This window comes from Gadus chalcogrammus, chromosome 22 (assembly GCF_026213295.1).
Source record: "Gadus chalcogrammus isolate NIFS_2021 chromosome 22, NIFS_Gcha_1.0, whole genome shotgun sequence".
NCBI classification, from domain to species: Eukaryota; Metazoa; Chordata; class Actinopteri; order Gadiformes; family Gadidae; genus Gadus; species Gadus chalcogrammus.
This window is the reverse complement of record NC_079433.1, coordinates 18,961,373-18,980,614: the sequence shown is the minus strand read 5'-3', so window position 1 is coordinate 18,980,614 and position 19,242 is coordinate 18,961,373. Positions and strand designations below refer to the sequence as shown.

Sequence of the window (19,242 nt, the reverse complement as noted above, 5' to 3'; positions counted from 1 at the left end):
GAACCTCAGCTATTATCTTGCTTCGAGATATACATAAATCATTAAAAACAACTTTGCAACATCAATTAGAAATGTGATGCATTATAAATAAATGATGCCCTGCAAAGCTCCCCTCGTGCAGCAGGTGGTGCTGCTGGAGCGCGGACGGGATGTCCCCAGCTACACAGGAAGTAACGTTACAGCTACAAACAGTTGTTTGGCTAGTTAGCGAGTTAGCACGGCAGATACAATCTCTGACCCACGCTTAAACAAAGATTGTATAAATTGATATAGAAACACTGGGAACGTGTGAAAGATTGTTATGTTGGTGCTCTTTTAATAATAATCAATGAAATGTCCAGCAAAAAGAGAAGTCGACACAGGGAGAGCAGCACAGACCGCAAGAAACACAAGGAATCCAAAGATGACCTGGAGAAGCTCAAGGTTCAGACCAAGAAACTCAGCCAAGAAGTGCAGAAGCTGAAGCACATCGAGACGTTGTGAGTAGTATATCCTCTCTGCTCAAGGTTTACTAACTTTTGCATGAATTATAAATGCTACGTTGCAGTTAAAGGCATTGCCATCCATCGCGCTAACTTAATCCTGAAATGCAGCCTACTAAAGTAAAAAATATGCACATCTTGATTGTTATATATTGTTCTTTCATTCACCTAGTTACGAAAAACCGCCTCCCGGACTAATAAAGGTATGTCATCACCCATACCTTCACCCGACCTTTAGGCCTAATCTAGAGTGTGCGTAAGTATTTAGGTTCTAACCGGTTATTGTGGTTACAGGAGAGGGAAGAGAAACCAGAGGATTGCATCCCTGAATCAGAGGAAAATGAAGATGCCAGGAACTTCCTGGCAAGTGCTCCGACGAAGGGGCTGTGGATGCCCCTTGGGAAGGAGGTGAAGGTGATGCAGTGTGAGTTATAAGTTCACTCGTTCACACTGGCCCAATGCACGTGGAAGATAACCTTTACATGCGAGATATGATTTAACATAGAGAAGGTTCTCACGAGGCTACATGCCGAATGGTCAATGGGGGCTCAGTCGAAAGAGAATGTTGGTTTTGGTGGTTAACATTTACGGCATTTAGCAGACGGTTTTGTCCAAAGCGACTTATAAGTACATTTGTCTTACAATTGTCTTATGAAAAAATATATGGGTCCTGGCACAGTAAGGATGTTCATAGAACCAAGTGCTAGACACTAACAATCACTACTTTAACTCATTCCCTCATATACAACAGAGATAGCGAGAATAAGATGCTAAACAACTAAGTACTGGGGCTGAACGATTTTAAGAAAAAATTGAAATTGCGATTTTTCTGGTAGAGATTGCGGTTTCGATTTCAACCACGATTTATTTTCTTTAAATCAAGTTTCAGTATAAATTAATATAACCAATGAATTCCATTAAGGTAATGCAATAATGAAAACTGCTGGCAACAGATTTCAAATGCAAGACTGTTTATTCAAGTACCTAAGAAACAACAACCAAAAAAGTCAATTAAAAAGAGAGCCCTCTTTCTTAAGTAAACTTATTTCAATGGCTCATCAGCATCAAAATAATTGCACTTTTGTAAAAAAAAAAAAAACCGCAGCTTTGACGATCCCAAAATCGTAATGCTTGAGATCGCGATTTTCGGTCGAAAACGATAGATCGTTCAGCCCTACTAAGTACTATAACTAAGTACAACGTACATTAAGTGCCGGGACGTACAACTTGCAATAAGTGTGAGGGGGTGGCTATGCAGAGTCTAGTTTGTTTTTCAGAGTCTTGTTTCTTGTGTCAGGCTGGAGATGCAAGCGCTACGGCCACAGGACTGGAGATCGCGAGTGTCCCTTCTTCACAAAAGGGAATCAAAAACTGGAGCAGTTCAGAGTGGTGAGTTCACCACCTCAGAAGCCACCAGCAGCCAGTGCTCAGTCACCCATCCACGTGTCAGGTTGTGTTTGGGCTGTCGGCCATGGAGCTATGACTCTGAGCCCGAGCCAGGGTGAGGCCCACGACCCTGAGGTTCAAGACAGGGCTGGGTTGAGCATGTTGGCAGCAGAAGGCTTGAGCACAGCCTGGTTTAATGAGCCTGGAAGCAGAACAGAGGCTCCCTAACAGTGGATCCACCCTGAAGGAATACACTTAACAACACTTTAACAATTACCATAAATGCAGCTCCATCTTATTTTCTTACCTAGCACTTGAATGAGGAGTGCATATGAAAGTAAACAGAAAAGCGCATACACAGCAATGAATGGAAGTGCACTGGTTGGATCCTCTGAAATCTCAGGGTCTTCCTGCTGATCTCCTCTTGCAGTCTTGGTCGCCGCTTTTTATCATGTATTTACTACTGCTAATAATACTACAGTTGAGGTCTCACAATGGTGCTCTATCTGAACAGTCAAAGTGTCAGGTTGTGTATATTTTTATTCCTCTAGGCACATGAGGACCCGATGTACGACCTGATCCGAGAAAACAAGAGGAATGAAAAGGAATCTAGGTACGTGGGTGATCTGAACATCCGAAGTGGTGCTGCCTCATAAACATCTGAGGCACAAACATTAGTTCAGCTCCGGCGCCTTTCTGTGGCCGATGACCTGATATAAAGTAAACCCTGCACCTTAAGTTTAGTCTAGAAGGTTTCTCTAAAAAAAGCTTCTAGACTCAACTGACTGCATTGGATTGAGCCCAACAGATCACTCAGCTATTTTCACAAATGGAACGGCACAGTCTCAGGTGACCTTGAAGCACTCGGTGGGAAACAAGCCGTCTCCCTCTCTCTCCCTCTCTCTCTCTCTGGGTAACAAGCCGTCTCCCTCTCTCTCCCTCTCTCTCTCTCTCTGGGTAACAAGCCGTCTCCCTCTCTCTCCCTCTCTCTCTCTCTGGGTAACAAGCCGTCTCCCTCTCTCTCCCTCTCTCTCTCTGGGTAACAAGCCCTCTCTCCCTCTCTCTCGCTGGGTAACAAGCCCTCTCTCCCTCTCTCTCTCTCTGGGTAACAAGCCATCTCTCTCTCTCTCCCTCTCTCTCTCTGGGTAACAAGCCGTCTCCCTCTCTCTCTCTCCCTCTCTCTCTCTGGGTAACAAGCCGTCTCCCTCTCTCTCTCCCTCTCTCTCTCTGGGTCGTTGTGTCTTGGGCTCCCTAGGCAGTGCTTTCCACCACTGTTCTCCCAGTGTGGGAACAGCCACACACAAGCAGTCTCAGGAGTGTGTCCCTCGCTGCCCCTTACAAAATGGTGATCCACAGGGCCTTCTGGGATGGTCAGTCTGGCGTTGCCACGCCGTTCTGGTTGGTCGTCAGACACACACACCCCGGCCCTACCCCATTGGTCAGGCTCTTGAGTCAACGTTGGACAGTGTAAAGGTAGTGCAGTTAGAGAGTGCACTTGTTTGGAAGTATTACTCCGTTGGTTGCGGCTGTCCTCCTTCTCCTCCTTCTGAGATACTCTATTTAAGGTTCATGCCGTTTTAATCTTGAGAGTGCATCTAAGCATATTCACGTCTAATTTAATTGGCTGGCTGCTGGGACGTGTTTTCCTTTTTTCCTTCTGTTCCCAGTGCCGCACGGTGAAGTAGGTCATAAGACACATCTTAGACTCCCACCATGTCCAGTGAAGATGAAGAGGGTTCGTTCTGAAGCATCACTTGACATCATGCAGTCGGAGCAGGGGAAAGCTCTGCTGATTGTCCTCCTCCCGCTCCCCCTTGTTGACAACATGGATCTCACATGCCGAAGCCATGTGCGAACCCTTTGGACCGTCTCTGAAACCCATCTTGATGTGACCTACTTAAAAAGGAGCTGTGTTTACCTGTAGCGCTCCTGGTTACACCAGATGTTAAACAGCCATCTCTCCTTCCCTGTCCATCTGTGCCTGTACAACAGACTCGTCCATCTCTTGGAAGATACATGAGAGAGAAATATGTTTGTGTGTACATAGTGCATGAATAGGAATATTTTAGATTCGCTCATTAATTCAAGTATGACTTAATGATCTATGTCTCATTATGAATAGAACACCCCTCCCCCACCCCCCCCTCTGCTGGTCACTTACAGAAACCGCTGTTTAACAACCTGGCATCTCTGAGCTCGGCGGTGATTTTAATTCTATCAAATGTGAGAGCAACCACAGTGAACCAAACAGAAATATATCCACTCTCTTCCTTAAAAAATGCACTGCTTGGTCTCACTCAAGCAAGCATCTGGGAGAACAGCTTTATTTTCGAAAGAAGGGACGCAATGTTGTTTTTCTATACTTATTCTATTGCCTTGTGGGGATTCTCTCAGAATGTACAGCCACCCACCTCTTCCTGCTGATGAATAACGATGTTTACCTGGGAGTTAGTTTCTTTTGGAAGAGGAAATCAAAGACCAAACGACTGATATTAGAGAAGTGGACTCAATAGACCATTTCAAGCGTCCGATGAAAACATCCCAAACAACCTGGCATACAATTACTACCTTTTTCTTTCCAATCTTTTTACTTATTCCTCTTCTATTTCTTCTATAAATGATTCTGACGTGGTTGTGCTGAGCTGTCCTAGCACTTTGAGCTGCATTGTCTGCATCAAAGGTGCTGCATGCAATAAGTTATCATTATTCTTCTATTATTCCTCAAGCATATTGTCGTGTACGCTTGTTGAATAGTAGTGGTAGCCGTTTCCGCTCAACTCCAAGTCTAAACTGGCTTATATTTCAGGGATTGCTGTCCTCCATCTTCAGCTAAAAGTTATGTATCTGAATGTATTTACAATGACCTGCAAGGTGCTTGTGATAAAATGCTCTGCTAAATACCAAAAGCAGAAAGATTAGATAGTGCTACTCATGGCAGAACCCAGCATTTGGCCGTGTTGCCAGGCCCGGTCAGTACGGTAACGAGATGGAGTCTTTAGGGTTTTGATCCTCGCTCTAGCTAACTTGTATCTCCTCTCCACCCCCTGATGCTGTCCCTCCTCCTCTCCTCCATGCAGGATCCAGCAACTTCAGCAGCTGCTCCAGGACACCACCTCCTCCGACTCGGACAGCTCCTCCTCCTCCTCCTCCTCCTCCTCCTCCTCCTCCTCATCCAAGCAGCACCACAGCAGCAAGAAGAAGAAGAAGGACAAGGAGAAGAAAAAGGAGAAGAAGAAGAAGGGAAAGGCCGACAAGAAGCCTAAGAAGAAGAAGAGGCGAACACAATCCCACAAGTCCTCCCGGACCGGGGGCTCTGACTGACCCCTGTAGACCCCTGCGCTGCGTGATCTCCAGGGAGCGGCACAGAGACTTTGGTTGGCATGCGGCCCGCCCGCGGTGTCCACGGCAACAGGGGGAGGCTGTGATGCTGGCATTCGGGGGCCCGCCGCAGCAGCCCCCGCCGCCTGCGTTGTGACTAACTTCAACCCCCACTCCCCCCCCCCCACCCGGCGGCCCTGACCCTTTGATAGAATAATCTATGGAGGTTAAATCACTCGGCTTCATTTCATTTTGATCCAGCGTTTGAATCCCCTTGAAATTCTCTTTATTGGGTCACAAGCTACAGGGTGATAAACAACTGCGTGTGCGCGTGTGTGTGTGTGTGTGGTCCTTCCAGTAGTGTCAAAGTGCACTAATTGCATGGCTTCTGAGTTGAGTCAGCCCGCTCTGTACGTAATGTAAAGGATCTTTCCTTTTTGGTCTTTGGGAGGAAAATTAGTTGGCGAATGCAGCATGTCATTATCCGATTGTATTTTCATTGAATTGGCATTTTTCTTCGGTGCCGTTTTGCTGGAAGGAAGGATGCTAACCATAGGATTGTACAACATGGTTGTTGGTTTGCCTTATTTTATAGTTCTTTGACAAAAGCAGATGTTAAAGCCAACACATGCAGGAATGTTAATGCTTATGACTGTTGTAGCCTATAAAACATCAGTTAACTTATCTGAAAAAGGGTTTCTTCTCCAAAAGTCAAAGCAACGATGTATAGGATTTTTTTTTTCCTATTTATGGCAAACAAATGACTGTTATCCCGCTGTTGTTTGGCAAATTCTAATAAAAACAAAGTGTCATATCACCTTCGCTGAACAGTTTTCCAATAGAACGCCATCTTCCGTAAAGCCTAACCAGTCTTTTATAACCTCCAGCGAAGCATGATTCACACTAAAACTTCACCTATTTAAACCAAGCGCTCCGATCTAAACCTCCGTAGCTCCGCTCCCCCTCAACGCGACCCGAACCACAGGTCTCTGGGCGGAGGCAGAACCAGACCCCCAGTGTGCTGATGATCCTCGTGTGTGGAGGGCTGGGTGGGCTGGACACACCGTGACCGCTACGGCGTTGCTGCTTGCACCAAAAAAACCTTTTTGTGTTCTCACACCGAGGTAGGAGACACCCCTGGCCCTTTCCCAGCCACATCAAAGCCTCAAAAGAAGATGGCTTCGCTGGCACTCTGGGCTGTCCTTAATGAGCTGTGTGTTTTCAAAGGGAATCCCTGAGGAAATGATTCATTAGAAACATTCCCCCTTCTTAATGACCCTGATGGAGAGACAATTAGTCTGAGTCTGCGGGGAGCACAGACACAATTTCAATTTAGATGTTTGTGTTGACGTTTTGTTAAGCGCCATGCATGGAGGCTGGTGAGTGTGTGTGTGTGTGTGGGGGGGGGATGTGCAAATATGTCAGCAGTACGTGTTCCATGCAAGCTATGGCTTCATAAAGCCTTATCAGAACATACTCTGGTTGACGCTTGAAAGATTCATTTGGGTTTTTATTATTTTCATGGCAGCTGGTGTGTGTGTGTGTGTGTGTGCGTTCAAACTGAAGATAAATGTACCTCCACTAAAGCAGTCTATTCCATATACCCCCCCCCCCCCCACACACACACACACACCCAACTCCTCCCCCTCTCTTATCCCCACTCAATCTCTCTTTCTCTCTCCCTCTCTCACCCAGTCTCTCACTCTTTCTCTCAATAAAACCGTGAATCTCCCAGATGAGTTCTGGTCGAAGAGGAAAGGTTCTGCCACGTAGAGAGAGGGAGAGGGAGGGTGAGAGAGAGAGAGAGCGCCTGGCTCTTTATTGAAACACTCTGTCTTGTTACACAACAGAGTGGGTCAATCTCAGTGTCAGGGGCAACCCATAAAGAAATGCCTTCCAAAAGGTAAAAATGCTCTGTCTGATTGTAAAACATAGAATTTCTGTCTATGCCTAAGTAAATAATAACCAATTCAGTCAAAGGTATTTCCATCTCACATATGCAGGTGTACATTCGATCTGGAGCGATGATCTGGAGGGAGGAGGGGCGAGGCGAGTGGGAAGGCCTGGGCAGACATATTGAAGGATTGGCACCTCTGTACATTGATCTGCATCATAGACTACTGTGTCTTTTTGAACCTCCCGTCTACTTTATCTATCCCTTATTTCAGCCCTATATGGAAGGTGGAGAATTAGAAAAAAAAAAAGAGCATGTGTTATTGATATAAAAATTGTTTTAAGTTTACAGAAGCTGTAACTTTAAACTAAGGTTACTTTTATATCAAATTCATTTCATCCATCAGTCGAATTCACAATTCATTAAAAAACAGTAAGAATAGGCCAATGACCTTGCCTCATAACAAACGGACTAGGGTGGAGTCAGTGAGGGGTCCCTAGCGTCCCCGTCCCCCCCGCCCTAAACTCGCGCTGTGGGGTATGACGCAAGGAGCTGCGCGGGGGTCGCGGTCGGTCACGCGCAGTCAGTTTCGAAGGCCTCTACGCACACATGAAGCGTCCATGCCGTCTGACCGTTGACTCCACAGGCTACAACATGAAATGCATTCTCATTAAAGTCCAGGGGACATGTAGTACAGCGTCGACCAACTCCTCCACAATGTAGGCACACGGTAGAATTTAAACTGTCTATAGGCCTATGTTGTAACGAATTTTTTTTTTCTGGTTATAGAGCTACGTCTGTAAACCCCAGGACACCGGTCCGAATGCGTGTTATTAATGACATAAAGAAATCAATACGTATCAATTATTCATACTGCTGCTCCTCCACCGGCCAGGTGGTCGACTGTGGAACCAAGACAGAGTCCTGTCCCTTGTCCCACCCTTCTTAACCTCTCAACATGTCCCCTCATTTCCCCCTAAATGTTCCACATATTTTATGAAACGAAATGAGTTATTGCTGCTGCAGGACTCATGGTCCCGTACTCAACTGTGGATACGCGCGCGCGCGTGCGTGTGTGCGTGTGGTTACGGTGCGTGCACGCTCGCGGTGTGTGCGCGTGGTGTATGTGTGTGTGTGTGTGTGTGTGTGTGTGTGTGTGTGTGTGTGTGTGTGTGTGTGTGTGTGTGTGTGTGTCTCCCCCCCCCCCCCGTTTCACACTCTCATCGCTGCTGCTCAGTGCAGACGAGGGAGTCGAGCCAACTCAGCCAGCAGACGGCGAAAGAAAGAAGGAAGTGGAAACATCAGCACTATCTCCACACAGCACCGGAGAGGAGGGAGACCGGAGAGAGAGCGAAAACACAAGACCGTAGTGTGTGACACACGCACACACGCAAACTCCGAACATCAGCGCTATAGCTGGAGGAAGTCGCCGCGCTTGCCCAGGTTGGTGAAAGATCGCATGTCTTCTACAATGTGTCCGAGTCGTGGTGGGTCGGAGCTAGATGTGTTGGCGATGATCGCAGAATACTCAGTGTTCAACGATGCTGTCTATAGTCGCTGCGCTTTGATTTAGCAAACAACGTTTCTGTGCATGTTAACACAGTACAGTCAATGTGTATCTCTCTCGCTCTCTCTCGCTCACTCTCTCCCTTTCTAATCTGTCAGCTACTTTTGGAGAGGAGAGCTATGGAATCAGTCAATGTTATTTAACATGTACGTCAAAGGCGTCGTTGTTCATCCTCATAAAAGGATTCGCTTCATGCGTTTTTTGGACAGAAAACGCAGTACCGAGTTTCACTGAAAGTGCAGAAAGAAGCAAACTTATAAATAGTCACAGGGAGCTAACCAAGTGCACAATGTGTTGTCTTTTAGTGCACTTGTTTAGTCATCTTTAAGTGCATAGCCTACTGTTTCGCCTGCTCCAAAATTGCTACCTATGTGTGGATGGCTGAATCTTCATCCCCCTGCCAATTAAAGAGCAGCCTAGTGGGTGCGTAGTGCAGCTCCTGCACAGCATGCCGGCCGCTCTGGGACTGGATTTGGAGGCAAAAGCGAGAGAGCCCGTGTTATATATTATGGACTTATAAGTTTCTGGCTACAGAGCGTAACAACTGGAACTTCAGGCCTTAGTATCTTGTCTGTCCAACTGTCCATTCTGGGGGTGGTGGTGGTGTCCCTTGGCTACTTGTGCATTGGCGGGTTGCATTATCTTAATCTACAAACAAGCGTCATTGTATTGGGCCGCGTCATCCAATGTTTTCAGTTCTTAAGTGTTGTTCCCGTTGTCATGATTCCTCAGGCACACCCGGGCCCAAGGTCCAGCTGAACAGCACAGGAGCCCGATCATATCCCTGATAGAAACACATCCTCCACAGGGGCGCTCCACGCAGACATGCTAGCCCGCGGCTTGTCGTGTACTGCAGTTGTAGTGTGTTTTTTCTTTTAGCGCAGACCCACGGCAGTGTAGAAAGTTAGAGGTGTGTGTGTGTGTGTGTGTGTGTGTGTGTGTGTGTGTGTGTGTGTGTGTGTGTGTGTGTGTGTGTGTGTGTGTGTGTGTGTGTGTGTGTGTGTGTGTGTGTGTGTGTGTGTGTGTGGCTAACTGGCCCATGTTGCTATATTAAACAAGGGATTGATATTCCGGGCAGATAGCAGACGTCTAAATCTCTGGAGGCCGGTTTGGTGGTTGTCTGTAGTCTGCTGTGGCTAAAGTAGTCCAAAAAGTGTTTGGTTGTTTGGAATTCCTGTTATGACACACACCACAAAGTTAAACGCACCATCCTGTTTGACTGGTCTAGTAGGGGTGTTTGGGGGGGGCTGGGGGCCTGTCCCTTTGCCTTGTGATGATGAGCTGTCCAATAACTGTGCCAGTAGCTGTATTCCTGAGGTTTTATTCATTTCATACAACCAGCTCAGGGACCTTTATGTCAGAGGAATGCACACCCTCACAGGAGAACTCTAGTTTTATAGGCCAGAGCGAGAACCTCCCCGGTTCTCCATCGCTGCCCTGCCCAAATAAACACGTCTCCATCCCCACAGGCTCCTAAATGGCAGACAGACATGAACACCTAGGGTTGCAACAAAAAGACATGAAACGAGGAGAGGAAGGAAGATCTAGGAGGGACTGACCAGGCCACCATGAGGTGTTGAATTCCACTTGGATGTGGAGTCTTTGTTTTTACAGTGATTGGTGTCGTGTGTGAAATTGTAATGTCAATATTGGATTATTAGCGGGAGGTAGAGAGAGACAGAGGTGTGTGTGTGTGTGTGTGTGTGTGTGTGTGTGTGTGTGTGTGTGTGTGTGTGTGTGTGTGTGTGTGTGTGTGTGTGTGTGTGTGTGTGTGTGTGTGTGTGTGTGTGTGTGTGTGTGTGTGTGTGTGTGCCCACATGTGCGAACTAACAGTGCTTGCCGTTTGACACCTTCTCACCTCCCCCTAGTTTTAGGAGCTCCACTCATCAGCTTTCTCTCTCGCGTGCGCACGCTCTTTCTTTTGCTTCCCCTTCTTGCCTTTACCTTTCTCTCATTTGCTGCGTTTCCTACAGTGAAACACCCCACATACTCCTCCCATCTAAGTTGCTTCCCTCTGTGTGCTAAATCTATCGGCTGGTTCCCTGTGATGCTGTGCTTCCTCCGTATCCTCTTCCTCCTCCCTCTCTTCCTCATCCTTCCCTTCCTCCCAGAGGGATGCCTGTTCCACCCATGCACACACACACATCCGTCCTCCCCTCCACCCTCGTTATCTGACCATCTTAATGGGCTCATTTCCCCTTTCTTCCGCCCAGGAGCTCCTCGTTGCTGAGTGACATCCTTCGCTAGGACATCTCAACCGCTAGCTCCCCTTCCCTCACTGCCAGCTTTCTTCCTCTGCAGCTATGAGTGCTATTTGCCATTTGGATTAATAGAGTAATACTAAAAATCTCTAATCACAACAACCCTCACTCGTGGCGTTCCCGAGCGCAAACATCCTATGCCATGGAGTCTTGCTATAAGACTCAATTTGTGGCTGTTTTTTTTTGGGTTGCTTTTTTTGCATAAGATTAATGTTGCCTTGTTTAATTGCTCCCTGCGGTGCGAGTTAATTAAAACGGCACGGTAGGTGTAAATTGACGTTTTTCCAGACGGCCTAGATCAGAGCTAGGAGGACACACAGTAGTAGGGGGCGTCAGTTGGAGAGATGCTTGTACGAATAAGAATGCTATGACTGAAATACAAAAGAAATCTGCTGTTGTAGAAGTTATTCTACAGACTCTAGTGTGTGTGTGTGTGTGTGTGTGTGTGTGTGTGTGTGTGTGTGTGTGTGTGTGTGTGTGTGTGTGTGTGTGTGTGTGTGTGTGTGTGTGTGTGTGTGTGTGTGTGTGTGTGTGTGTGTGTGTGTGTGTGTGTGAGAGAGAGAGACTACTGGTTCTGATGATAAGGCTGTAGATAAGCTCCCCATTACAGGAAATCTCAGGGCAGGGAGATGGTTGATCTTCTGAGTTGCTCCTGTAGTTGTGCTCTGGTGCTAATGTGCATACCAATAAGGACGAGGACCATATGCCTTGGTGCTCATGCGATCCATAGTGTTACGGTAGTGCGACCATGTGCAAGCCTTTTATTAAGGTCTTTAGATTTCATTGCCCTGGTTGACCCAGAAAACCCTTCGATCGCCTGGCCCAACCTCTCAGCCCGGCCAGTTGCATCCCGGCTATGGAACAGCTTCTGAGCTCTGGTGTGTGTGTGTGTGTGTGTGTGTGTGTGTGTGTGTGTGTGTGTGTGTGTGTGTGTGTGTGTGTGTGTGTGTGTGTGTGTGTGTGTGTGTGTGTGTGTGTGTGTGTGTGTGTGTGTGTGTGTGTGTGTGTGTGTGTGTGTGTTCGCTCGCATTAGCGGTTAGCGTCTGGCTGCCTTGAGAGCGTCCCAGTGTGGCTTTAACTGAGTTGAAGTAGTCAGAGAGGCACTCTCTGTTCCCATACATGCTAGCGGTGCTTGCTTTAGAAGCATATAGCTTTCATTGGATTAATGGCGGTGCACATGGGTAACCGGACATCCACTGTGTTACCCTCTCCAATCAGCGACCCTTGTGGAGTTTCTATAACTGTCATGTACGTATAGTGTGCAATATTTGTGCATGCCAGTGTAGAATCGTGTATTTGTGTAACACATACTCAATTGCTTTCTGTTTTTGCTCCAGAAGTACTCAAACAAACAGACTTGTGCGTGCGCGTGTGTCCATGCTTGTATCAGCCATGAATGGGTGACTGGTGTTGTGACTCTGTGTAATTCTGCATACTCCAATCATTATTGTTTACCCAATCGCAGCGTTTCCCCTTGTCTATCCGTTTGTTGTGCGGTGTTTACAAAACTGTTGGCAAGGGTAATGCATTTATTTATTAATTCAATCAATGTGTGCAAACTCGAAAGTTCCTGTTCAGCTGCCTATTCTTTCCTCCCCCTCCTCTTCCCTCATTATCACCCTTCTGTATCAAATGACTCTATTAATATAGCTTCCAGGTGTTCTCGTTGTTTAGATGGACTGCCAGCTCCATCCATCCCATCACGCTGGAGTGGCAGGCGGGCGTTGGGAGCGGACAGTTCATGTCCTCTGTGGATCCCACGGTGACACTCTGCCCCCTCCCCTTTCACACTGAAACCCTCCACAGCTCTGCGTCCGCCCAGAGAGAGTGACTCCTTAGAGCCCTAGTCAGCTGGCCTGTGTGTGTGTGTGTGTGTGTGTGTGTGTGTGTGTGTGTGTGTGTGTGTGTGTGTGTGTGTGTGTGTGTGTGTGTGTGTGTGTGTGTGTGTGTGTGTGTGCGTGCACGAGAAACACTTATTGTCTCCAAACTGCCACCTCCGACGGACACTTGACAGTAACCATGTACACTCCTCCTCTTCCTTCTTTTTCTTGTGATTTTCTTGTTCTAAACATCCGAGCCCGGTGTAGCACCTCTGAACAGTGTTTAGGCTGCTTTGAGAGTTAGCATGAAAGGCTGGATGTGGGACAAAGAACACCTGGAGGAGGAGGGGTGGCTGGGAGAGCGGGTGGCTGGCTTTGAAAGAACCGGCTCCAACGACTTCCTTTCAGTTCATTCTCTTTCCCCCCGGATGCGGCGGATGCTGCTGTTTGGACGCCGCCTTTTTTTTATTCCCTCTATTTTTACTCGGGCTCCGGCTTCTCTTCGGCACTTTCTCCTCTGCTTCCCTCCTGCTTCTTCACCTCCGTTGTCGGGCCGACGACCACTTCAAGCGCAGCGCCATACAAGTGTTAAAGTTACCACCCGTCCTCTCACTAATAACCCCTCCCCCTCCCCTCCTAATGGTGCTTTTAAGTAGTGGGATCAAGTGAATTGGCTCAGTAAACCCTGTGGAAATAAAGTTTATGGGGCGCATCTCCCATGGTTACCGTATAGATATTTCAGTCACGTCCGCCCCCCCCCCCCCCCCCCCCCCCTTTGTTTTTTTCTTCTTCTCCTCTTCGTCCCGGTAGAAGAATATAGGGTTTAATTTCAGAATGGAGTAAAATGAACGGGGAAGCCAAATGTACTGCATAATTAATGCTCGGGTGCAGATTCAAGTCGAACCCATTCTGTCAATGTGGGGCAGAACGCGCAGTATGGGTGCGTTTTCCATTAGGCTAGTCAACACAGACAGGGTCGGAGGCTTTTCTCTCTCTCTCTCCCTCTCTCTCTCCCCCTCCCTCTCCCTCTCCCTCTCTATAACATGGCAAGGTCGTCGTCCCGCTCCATCTCCGTCCAGGGAAATATGAGTCCACAATTTGAAGTGGGGGTCTTCAACCTCCTGTCAGTCATCGCATGGTAAATCAAAAACATTGAAGGACTCTTAACAATGTGATATCATACACTCACTCACTCACTCACTCACTCACTCACTCACTCACTCACTCACTCACTCACTCACTCACTCACTCACTCACTCACTCACTCACTCACTCACTCACTCACTCACTCACATATACATGCTCAAGAGAAACCCACTTACCCACAAGAGACACACTCATAAGAAGGGCCAGCCCCTCCCTGGTGCTGGCCGGTCCTTGACCTTTAACCCCACCCTCCCTCCATCAGCATCACAAGCAGCAGCAGCAGCTTCACATCTCAAGATCCCTCGCCCTCACATCCTCAATCCTACATTGTTAAATAAGGATGCCCCCCCCCCCCCCCCCCCCCAATTTAAACCCTTTATCTGCCCACACTCTGACCACCGGAAGCACCTCTCTCACCGCTGAGCATCTGGATCGGATTAATTCGCCCGACGCGTACATCTCTCTCCGCCTGCCCTCTTTTGAACCCTCTGGCAGGGGGGGTAGTCCTAACTAGCCAATAGAGACAAGCCCTGATCCCCCCCCCCCCCCTCTATTTTGAAAGCTGTTCAATATCCGTCCATGCATTTACACCTCCATTATGTACCGGGAGGTAGGCATTCGGGGCACGTTGAGTCCTATAAGTCTGGAATAACAAAACGGGCATACTCTGATTCAGTGATCGTATTCAACAGTTCTGCTCGTGGATCAAAGCTTCGTTGTGAAAGATCACCATTTAGCATTCAATATTTATTATGGCACACTCAAATGGTGTATCGTATCACAACAATCTCTCAACTCATGAAAATACAATGCCACTGAACATTATTTCCTTTGTTCCTTTAGTCTTCCTTACTACTGGTTAACATGAGGATTGATGACGGATTTAAAAGAGACTCCCTATATCAATGGTTCAGAGAAACACAAATGTTACAGGGGAACACACACACACACACACACACACACACAATTATCTATCACTTAATGTCTCCCGAGGCTAGCCGCACAGTAATTACAATAATATGTGTTTATTTTGGCAAAAATGTCCATTATGGTTACAAAACATAGCTAAACCCACGTAATCCTATCCAGAGATATTCTGGATACACAACCATAGCTACACTCACACTATCCTTCCAGAAAGATGATGTACACACAGACATAGGTACACCCACATAATCCTATCTAGAGAGATAATGGATACACATCCAAAGCTAAACCAACATTATCCTATCCAGACGGATAATGGATGCATAAACATAGCTACACCCACATGATCCTACCCAGATAGCCCAGGATGCTACTTGCCTCTTTCTTTGTAATTGTCTCATAATATGGGCACGCCTTGCCATCTGTGGTCCGACCTCGGCGTGCATTTTGACATGCACCAGCATCACGCTCAACTTGACCATCCCCCCCCCCCCCCCTCCCCCCATCTGTAGCCCACCTGCCCCACCTGCATCACAGCCATGCCAGGCCATGCGCCACTGCCAACATAAGCTGTCCTTTCACTTTTTATTCACTATTTAAATATATATTTCTTTTTTTTTCAAGTGTATCTTTGTCTCTGTGCCCAGAGGCCCTCTGCAGGGATGGTGTCCAAGTCTGTTCCAGAAAAGCTATGGCAAATGTTCAGTTAATGTCAGTTGAGTTCATCTGAGGAAAGCTTGTCGGAAGTAGCAAACCGTTTTGGCTCTGGATATTAGTCACTTTAATCGTTTTTTTTTCTTCCCAAAAGTTACGTTTGTACTTTCAAATGTGATGGGCTGACGTATGGGTGCGGACCTCATCCAAAACGCAGGATGGAACAATGTCACTGACAGTCACCAATATCTTCCAATGTTACGATGGCGATTATTCACAACAACTTTACATCTTTCACTCCTTCCCCGGCGGAAAACAATGTGATTTATTTGTTTGCAATGTAATATTTAAGCATTTCCGAATCACAATCACGTCATACCGCTACCTTTTTAGCAGTAGCCGTACAAGTTAAGAAAACAGTGCTTGAAGTAAAGACGGTGAGAGTTCAAAGATCCTATTGTACTCGCTGTGGTCCAGGCGCTGAGCTTCTGTTATACCTCCACAGGGGGCAGGGTCCAGGCTTTAGTTAGCTGTGGTTGGCGCGACTCATCAGGGGGCAGGGTCCAGGCTTTAGTTAGCTGGGGTTGGCGCGACTCATCAGGGGGCAGGGTCCAGGCTTTAGTTAGCTGTGGTTGGCGTGACTCATCAGGGGGCAGGGTCCAGGCTTTAGTTAGCTGGGGTTGGCGCGACTCATCAGCCAGCCAGACGGGGTGAGGTGCTGCTGCAGCAGGACCAGCAGCGCTAACTGCTGCCTCCGGGGCCTGTCTCTCCCCTCTAGTCCCCTTTTGTTGTCTGGAAAGGGGGGACGCCTGCTCCGGGGAATCTCTGCGCATCTCTCTTTGTACGTCTAACCAGCCGAGCTGCATTTTCTCATCACACACGTTCATTCAAAGATTCAGAGCGCGTGTTGAGAGAAGGCGGGGCGGTGGACATGGCAGGTATTATTCTGTACCATAAAGCAGTGAGGGGATGCTGGCTTGTGCGATTGATAGCAATACAATGTATTAGTGGCGGGGGGGGGGGCCTGCACCTATTGGCATGGGGGGGCTGTGTCCTCTGAGGGCTGGGGTTGAAGGGCACCAGGTTGTGGTGCACTTATTTTTTTATGTAACCGCATGGAAATGTCAAGGTGAGAGGTGCTTTCCCTGTCGGGGAGGGGGGGGGGGGGGGGGCGGTATTCGTGGAAACGTGTTCTCAGCAGAACGAGGCTACTTCCGCCCGTTTCCTGCATGTGACCAATGAGTTATTTCCTGCCGTAACAACAGTTCTCTGAACGAGTGGGGAAGAGCAGACCCCCCCCCTTGCCTTTGTCTCTGTACGGTGTAATGTGTTTAGCTCTGCTATTAGCATTTTTCTTTCTGTCACTTACAAGAAAGACTGACTAAGTGAGGCATACCATGCATGCAGTATGGGTCTTTTTAATTTTTTTACACAGAGATTGAGTTGCTGTCGACAGGGGGGCGGGCGTGCGGGGGGGGGGGGGCAGTGGGAGAGGGTTAGTAGAAGATGACATCATTCCAGTGACATCGTACCCGCAAGAATGAAAAGGCCGGCCCGAGGAATGTCCTCCATGGGTTCAGTTGTCTTATTTTGGTGACTCCCCTCCCCTCCCCCCTCCCTCCCTGCCCCCCCGGCCCCCCATCTCAAATAGCTGTGGGGTTGTGTGCAACCATACACATGTGCAACCCCATATAAGGCTAAAATAAACCCCTCTTTCTGGAGTGCCGTGCCCTGTCGCCAAAATGAGCCGCTTCACCCTCATCCAGCCGGCGGTCTGCGTGTCTCCTCCTCCCCTCCACCACGCTCCTCCCAACCCCCTCCTCCCTGACCCCAGCCTGCAGTTGTTGTTTAGGGTTTTTACGACGGGGCGGGGAGGATAGCAGGGCGTCCGTGGGCTCGCAGCGCCTAATGAATGGCTTCAGATTCTGGGCCCTGCAGTCCCGGGGCGAGACCCCATGAAAGGCCTTTTGGGTGCGGGCTAGCCAGAGCCACCGCTCCCCTCTCTGCCCCGGGGAACCGTGAGGTCTGGAGGTTCAAAGGCCCGTCGTGAGGCCAAGGCTTGAGGACAAGGGGAGGAACCCAGGGAGAAGGCATTGTGGCGCGAGGGGTGAGGTCATCATGAAAGGGAGGAAAGGGCGGGGTGGCAGGGCCAGTGGATAAACAGCAGGCAGGACAAAAGGGCCGGGTAGGGAGCCGATGAGCCACCCAACCAGCAGGGTTCACGTGTTTGTGTGTGTGCCTGCTGCACTGGCTGGCCCATCATGCTTTATGGATTTAGCCTCTTTGTGTGTGTGTGTGTGTGTGTGTGTGTGTGTGTGTGTGTGTGTGTGTGTGTGTGTGTGTGTGTGTGTGTGTGTGTGTGTGTGTGTGTGTGTGTGTGTGTGTGTGTGTGTGTGTGTGTGTGTGTGTGTGTGTGTGGTTAGAGTGCACTTGGCTACTGTAGGTCTCAAGTGAACTCCTATGTCTATGTTTGGGGGAGAGGCCCTCTGAGATTCAGTTTGGTGTGAGAGTGAAACAGCGGCTCCACGCGTCACTCAGACAGCACAGGGTTCAGGGGGGAGTTGTGGTAAACTTGGGACAGTTTGTTTGCCTGAAGTCATGCAAGACGTGTATTTGTTCATACGCACACGTGTGTGTGTGTGTGTGTTCTTTTTGGGTGCTCGCTCACGTGCACATGTGCAAGTAATAGATGAAGCATAGATGGATTTAGTAGCCACAGCTGGGGGGCTGTGGGTGGGCTGAATGACAGCTTGCTGTGTGTGTGTGTGTGTGTGTGTGTGTGTGTGTGTGTGTGTGTGTGTGTGTGTGTGTGTGTGTGTGTGTGTGTGTGTGTGTGTGTGTGTGTGTGTGTGTGTGTGTGTGTGTGTGGGTGGGCACATGTGCTCGTGGATGCCTCAGTGGCTTCTTTGTTGCCCCCCCCCCCCCCCCTCCCCCTGTGCCAGTCACCGCGAAGCGATGGGTCTATGGTGTGACTGAGTCCATTGACGACACGTAAACTCCACACATGCTGTGGGTGTGTGCGTGCGTGCGTGTCACACAAGGGAGACCGATAGAAAGCCAAAGTGTATGGCTGTAATAGCAGAGTGGCTTCCCAGCAAGTGCTGTTCCGTAGCCATCTGCTGTCGTTCCATTGGCCTGTGGAGGGTCATTACCATTACGTTGTGATGACAGCCACCAGTCCGATCATAATGGTACCGGGCTGGAGGTATAGCCAGGCTATGTCTCCATAGCGGTCAAACACGTTAACCTTGCAGAGTTAGCACCGCTAGGCTTAGCAAACTGTGTGCGATTGTTTTGGAGAATATGTTCTGGTTTGAATGTTGGGACTAATCACACTGAAATAACAATGAGATAACATAAAAAGTTGTCTAGTTTTTCGGTGATCGTTGTGGGATGCATGCAGAATTGTTGAAGGCAAAGTATTTGATTCATGGTTGAAGGGGCTACCTTTGAAGATTGCTCCACAGTAGTGGGCAAGATAGATTGAAGCTGTGTGTGTGTGTGTGTGTGTGTGTGTGTGTGTGTGTGTGTGTGTGTGTGTGTGTGTGTGTGTGTGTGTGTGTGTGTGTGTGTGTGTGTGTGTGTGTGTGTGTGTGTGTGTGTGTGTGTGTGTGTGTTCGTTCTAGAGTCCTTCCCCGAGGATTGGAAGAGTAGCCTTATCTCAACCTCCACTTCTCCTCTGCTCTGTTTTTTTTGTCATTTCATTTTTTCCTTTATCAAAAATTGCCTTTACCTTCTCTAGGGTGGGGAGCACACACAGCCACCGCCACAACAGCCTATTTTCAAC

The 19,242-nt window shown here is 48.3% G+C and overlaps 2 protein-coding genes across 3 annotated transcripts in view; both read left to right on the top strand.

The window, feature by feature from the left end:
* Window positions 1-118: 118 nt before the first annotated feature.
* Window positions 119-6,679, top strand: rp9 (RP9 pre-mRNA splicing factor). 2 transcript variants are annotated; one of them, XM_056583355.1, is made up of 6 exons: window positions 119-479; window positions 655-685; window positions 777-906; window positions 1,780-1,871; window positions 2,420-2,481; window positions 4,946-6,674. In XM_056583355.1, exons 1-6 carry the CDS (start codon window positions 334-336, stop codon window positions 5,187-5,189), a joined length of 705 nt encoding a protein of 234 aa, XP_056439330.1. In that variant the 5' UTR covers window positions 119-333; the 3' UTR covers window positions 5,190-6,674. The 2 variants fall into 2 exon arrangements, with proteins under 2 accessions (XP_056439330.1, XP_056439331.1); XM_056583356.1 differs by lacking the exon at window positions 2,420-2,481 and having other exon boundaries at window positions 122-479; window positions 4,946-6,679.
* Window positions 6,680-8,353: 1,674 nt separating this feature from the next.
* elmo1 (engulfment and cell motility 1 (ced-12 homolog, C. elegans)) overlaps window positions 8,354-19,242 on the top strand; it is an 84,161-nt gene continuing 73,272 nt past the window's right edge. Inside the window, exon 1 of the mRNA XM_056582294.1 lies at window positions 8,354-8,523. The gene's annotated coding sequence lies outside the window, so the exon portion shown is untranslated. The remainder of the gene's footprint in view (window positions 8,524-19,242) is intronic.